This window comes from Benincasa hispida, chromosome 1 (genome assembly GCF_027475165.1).
Source record: "Benincasa hispida cultivar pf3 chromosome 1, pf3_genome.v1.1, whole genome shotgun sequence".
NCBI lineage: Eukaryota > Viridiplantae > Streptophyta > Magnoliopsida > Cucurbitales > Cucurbitaceae > Benincasa > Benincasa hispida.
In genome coordinates this window covers 62,260,858-62,266,857 of record NC_143478.1, presented here as the reverse complement: position 1 = coordinate 62,266,857, position 6,000 = coordinate 62,260,858, and the positions used below count along the sequence as shown (strand labels likewise).

The window sequence follows — 6,000 nt, the reverse complement described above, 5'->3', positions numbered from 1 at the left end:
AACAACGTATGACTTGCACTTCCAGTGACAAGGGACAGAATGTGTAGTTTGAATTAAATGATTAGGTGTATTTAATCTCAACGACATAAACATCATAAGCTTGTCCCTCGGTTTGTTAGGCCCTTCCGCATTAGTGTTCAGGTTAGACCTATTGCTCACCGTGTCGCCTTGCCTCCGAGCGTTGAAATACACTCCGTTGTTCATGTGTCACTGTTGCAAAAACCAGTCTGTGGCCCGACGAATATTGTTAGTTAGATAGGCTTGAGCGAGGGGTATGTAAACTGGTGTGGTTGGAGAAATTATCTTTTTGTTGTTGTCATGTAATTATGTCTCTTATTACTTGTTGATAAATAATTGAGTTTGAGACTTTCCATATACAAACATAGACATGCATATATTAGAGCTTATTTATCCACAAAGAACATTCATCAAGTCTCATATATGCGTCATTTTTCTTTAGTCAACTAATAGTCCACGAACATTTTAAAATCATTTACTGAACTTCAGAGAATAGGGATTCATTTTAAACTTTCAATGTGAAACTTCATACAAATGTGCGTTTTTAATTTTATTTTTGAAACACTATATTGCAAGTTTAGAAAAAAATGAAGCATTTTATACGATTTCAAAATATAAAAATGGTTGGGTTCTAAAATACTAACATACCCTAAATCTTAATCAAAATATTATATATTATATAAATTTTTGTCCAACTTATTAGACATTTTTTTATTTTAATTCAGGATTTATCAAACATAAAATTAATAAGTCAAAAAGACCTATTAGACAACTTTGTATGTTTGGCACAAAACTTATGAATCAAGTTACAATTTTAGTATGTTATCTGTTTGAGACGGAAAGAAAAGGAGAGGCATTCTGAAAGAAAATAGCAATTCAAAATTGAAAGACAGATGAAGATAAAATTACAACTCTAGAGTACTTGGCTAAATTGTGAACCAAATCCTTCACTCTTTAATTTACGAACTAAAACTATATATAAAAAAGAAAATAGAAACAAGAAGCTGCTTTACTACAAAAAGCTACATCTCAAAGGCTTTCTCCATGGGACGTTATGAGTTAGTTCAATCTTGTTGCTTTAAAACTATAACTATCACCGATAATCTCGTCGAATTCGCCATAAACATCTCTCGAGTTCAATAATAGAGCAAACTGATCCTATTTCCTGTTGAACCAATAGGAAAAAAAGGTGCAACTTTGTAAGAAAGTAGTGCTTGAGCCTTCATAGATGGAGTGAATTGTGAAAATAACTAATAACTAACCTTCTGCTCTTGGCAGTAGGAGCAATTATTCCTCTTTTCTCTAAGCTCTTATACCTGTCCCTCACAAGGGTGCAACAGCCCTATATATTTATACAACATAACAAACCACAATTTTCTTTTAGTTCACATCTCTATTTCAGAAACAACAATTTTGATATAGAGTATTCAGGGAGGACGAGAATATGGAAAATTAAATGAATGCACCTTCAGCTTACGTAACGATCCAGTTATTTCCTCAGATAGGAGAACTTGAACAGGTGCGGGCTCAAACCTGAAAGTAACACCATGCAATTCAAAACAAAATTTTCTTGTTTTAATATTGTTCTGGCACAAGTCATTTGATTCTTATGAGCCAGTTTGATAATGTTATGGTGGTTTCTGATTTCCTGTTTCTAGATTTTCAGACATAGAAGCATTATGTAGTTTTTTTCCTGTTTTTTTTTTTTTTTTTTTTTTTTTTAATTTAGAAACATTTCCAAAATGTGTAGAAATTGTGGAAACAACAAAACCATGTTTTTTGTCTCAGTTACCAATTTTTTTTCAAACCATAATTAAAAGTGTCACTTCATCATTCTATCTCTAAAATGCATAATAAACGTCTAGAAATAAATATAAACATAAATCTATTTATATTTAAACTTTAAAAACTTATTTTCACATAAAATTTTACATTTTGAAGTTACAATTTAAGAGAACAATCAAATAATTGTGTTCTAATAAAAAAAAGAAACGACCATCAAACATGTTCCAAATTTTTTTCTAAAAAAAAAACAAAACAAACAAAAAAAAGTTACTGAACGCAATTCCATAGCTCACTTTTAGAAAAGGGAAACAAGAAACAATTCATAGGAAACAGAAAATACTATTTAAAAGGTAATAGTAGTGACATGAATTATATCAAATTATCAATATAGTACATACTTGTGCTTCCCCAAGCGAGGTGGGCATGACCTTAATCTCTCCTGTTTGGCTATTGTTCGACGGATACGTCTATTTTCTCTCTCCTCATCCTCTTTGGCTATTTCTTGAATGATATCCGGCAAGCTACATCCACAAGAGCGAAAGCTCAGTTACATAGAACGTTTGTCTGTCTTTTTTTAATAACACCTTTCAACTTGTGGATGTTTCATAACTATGGAGGACACCAAAGATACTAATTTACCTGTCAATCTCTTTAGAAATTCCTTCCAACTTCTTTGCTTCAGCTTCCTTTCTGACCTTTTCTTTATGCCTAGCTCTCTTATTCAACTCAACTCGAGTCACCCTTCTCATCTTCAAAGGCCTGAGCAACAAGCTTAATTTATTTAAATAATACCAACTCGAAATTCACCATCATTACATTTAAGAACAATTATTATTGACAGCATAAAAACATAAGAAAAACATAGAAAGTCCAGAGGTCCAAACCCAACATAAAGCCCAGGAAATAAAATTAAAATTAGAATAAAAGGTGAAGAAAAGAAACTCTCAAACTAGTAGTTACCAAAAGAATAAGATTTGTTTGCAAAGGAAAATGACCAAGGTTCACAATGATCTCATCTCTACCCAATCCCAATCTCTCCAGTAACCTTCCTATTCTTTATAATACTAGAATGTCAGTGAATAGAATTCTTAAAGAATTTTATTTTCACTCTTACAAAAACACGCAAGTTAGAGAGATAAACCATCAAGGACAAATCTGTTCAATCCCAATCCCAATCATAATGAAGAACATAAGGTTTTAAGTTCTGATAAATCCACACAGTAAATCAATGGTGTATACTCAAATAGAGAAAACTATGCAAAAGAGAGCCAAAAAAGTCCAAAATACTTGGAAAAATCTGCAATCTTTAAAATAGTTTAGATCCCATAAACAAAACCTTTTTTCTAATTCATGATCTTCGTCCTGATCCATTTCGTCCAAATTGGTTTCATCATCAGTGTTGTTATCAACATCCAAAAACAACATCTGCAAAACAGGAAACGAAAAATAATCTCTTAAATCAAGAAAAGTAACTAAAAGGGAGAATAAGATTTTACGGATAAGTATCCCTATAAAATTCAAGTTAATGGGTCAATTTACTCACATCTTCTTCTCTAATAACTTCTCCTGGGACTGTTAAAGGAACTGGCGCAGGCCCCAGCTCATTCCGATATACTTTCTGCATTTCTTGTGCAACAGCTTGAGCAAGTACATCCTGAGTCATGAAACGGGAAATTTAGTAAAAACAGATATGGTATAGAGTTTGAAGGGGAAAAGCACACTTTTAACGATCTATTATCAAAACATTACTCAACAACATTGTTTAATTTCTTCAAGAAACAATGCTTGGAATTGTTACATCTTACCTGATGACTCTCATGCGATGGATTGAACGAACATCCTGGGTGCTCAACTTCTACTGCTGGAATAATGGATGGCTTTGATTTCTGTCCAAGATTGCATCAACAATTACATTGTTACATTCCTGCAACAAAATCCATGTTTTCCCCCTTTTTTTTATAATTCTTCTTTTCCAACATCCTCTTTTCTTCTTCCCCCCTCCCCCTCACATAAGGACATGTCTCTTTTTATAAATTGATATAACTATATTTGAGACCAATGACCTCTAACTTATGACATAAACAATATACAATAAAATATAAGACTCGTTATCAATTAACCAAGTAAAGCAGCATACCTTATTGATTTTTTTGCTTCTAACCTCACCTGCAGTGCACCAAAAACAAGTAATGCAATGTTTGATTATTACATTATTTTCAATAAAAATGGCTATTAAGAACAAAAGAGAGATACGCATAACAAGAGTAATGAAAGGAAAAGAAAAAAACCTTCATCATCCCACAGATCAAGCATGCCAACCTTAGAACCATCTTGAGAGGTTTCTTTAACTAAGGAAGCCTCTTCTGGTTTTTTCTTGGATTTCTTATTTACTGAAGAAGGCACAGCTTGGACAAACGGGTTCTTCGTTAATATGCTGTCACAGTAAAGAACTTTTTCCCGTTTCTTTTCTATTTTCCGCTTCACTGAAAGATCTATAAAGAAAAACAGAGAAATAATAATATTTAGTGCAAACAATGACAAATCCTTCCTTTATCTACGATTATAAAAATTCAATATTCTGTTGAAGGAAGTCAGCTTATACTCTTAAGTGAAACAAATATACGTTTAATCTAGGCTCAAGTTCCCAAGTCAAAGCAAACAAATACATTAGAAGGAAAAGCACATGACCAAACTCTCTGCCCATGTTTATCATAAAACCTCAATTAGGATAACATCCAATCATCAGTTATTGAATACAAAAAGGGTCCAAGACTAACATGCTTTATCTCCTATTAGAAAGAAATAGATTCTTCTTTCAAGCCTAAGTGCAAATCGATACAGAATTTAACATCTCTAAAATAATGTAATTGTTTATGCACGAATATCTTGCTTAATTTCAATTGGGCACTCAAAGTTAATGCATACAAGAAAAACTATTCAAAATTCTCAAATATATGTACTCCTTTACAACATATGGGTGAAAATATGATGAGCTCTACAGGCTTAAGCTGAAAATTGATTCAGTTCAACATCAAACAAAATCTTAAAGACCTTTAATGACTTTTATGGATACATTAGTTAACATCCTCAAAACCCGACAGAAAAAAAGCAAAAAGAAAAAAAAATTCAAAATCAACTAAGAAAGCAGAACCCAAGAGCTAGAAGAATAACAGAAACCGGCGAAGTGAAAAGAGGCATGGTTATGGAGTGGGGGAAACAGAAAGAAAAATAGAAGGGACAATACCTCGAGACTTGTCGACAACGAAAAGAGAATCGCTGGGAAGGGCAGAAAGAGAGCCACCAGAGAGAGCATCCTTTGTGGACTTCTCAAAGAAATCCTCAATTTCGGCAGTGCTTATGTTTGCTCTCCATGCCTTCTTCCCCTTCCTTGACCCCTTTGATTTCTTCCCCATTGCTCTGAAACTGAAGATCGAAGCTTGAAGATTGAACGCACTGGGAGAGAAGGAGGAGAGGAAAAAGTGAGAGTAGGGTTTTGGTTTGTTTCCTTTTCTTTCTTTTTTTTTTATTTTTAAAAGAGACCTATCTTTTTTTTTTCTTTTTTTTAAAAAAATCCTATTTTGGTCCTCTAATATCTGAATCTTATTCTATTTTAGTAAATAGAAAAATTGATAAAAATTTTCTATTTGGAATTTGATTTTTTATTTTTGACCTATTTTTGAAAAACAAGTTTTTTTTTACCCACAATTTTGAAAATTAAGAAAATTACCCTAATACCATTCACATTTCAAAACTCACTCAAACTCTCACTCTTCTTTTCTATTTTTACTCTTCTCCATTTCAAAAGTCCTCAATCTCACTCCATTTCACTCTTCTCATTTGAAATTTATGTTAAATCTATGTTTCTGAATAAGTTTGAGCCTAAAGTGCCTTTTCAGAAATCGGTCTTACCCGGCCGGGCGTCATACCATTGTGACCAGGCGGGCAAGTTTGAGGTTGCTTTGGGATAGATTTAGGGAAGATTGTGCCCAGTGGTAGACTGATCAGGTAATATGTGTATTTCGACCAGGTATGAGCGGAAAAGAGAGGAGAGGACGAGGGGGAAGGGGGCAAAATCGGGTAGGAGTATGTGGCGTTCGACCGGGCTTCAAAGCACTTGAATCGAGTACGTGACTAGGCCGTGTAAGTGGATATTCTGGAATTGGCCCGGTCCCGGCCTGACCGGGTATTGGACCGGGG

The 6,000-nt window shown here is 33.6% G+C and overlaps 1 protein-coding gene across 1 annotated transcript; it reads right to left on the bottom strand.

The window, feature by feature from the left end:
• Positions 1-877: 877 nt before the first annotated feature.
• LOC120070685 (Nop53 protein) lies at positions 878-5,336 on the bottom strand. The gene is made up of 11 exons (XM_039022532.2): positions 5,048-5,336; positions 4,092-4,295; positions 3,941-3,969; positions 3,609-3,689; positions 3,347-3,457; positions 3,140-3,228; positions 2,443-2,562; positions 2,202-2,324; positions 1,485-1,551; positions 1,281-1,360; positions 878-1,183 (listed from the first exon to the last, which is right to left on the bottom strand). The coding sequence occupies exons 1-11, from the start codon at positions 5,214-5,216 to the stop codon at positions 1,177-1,179; spliced, it is 1,080 nt and encodes a 359-aa protein (XP_038878460.1). The 5' UTR covers positions 5,217-5,336; the 3' UTR covers positions 878-1,176.
• Positions 5,337-6,000: the final 664 nt, after the last annotated feature.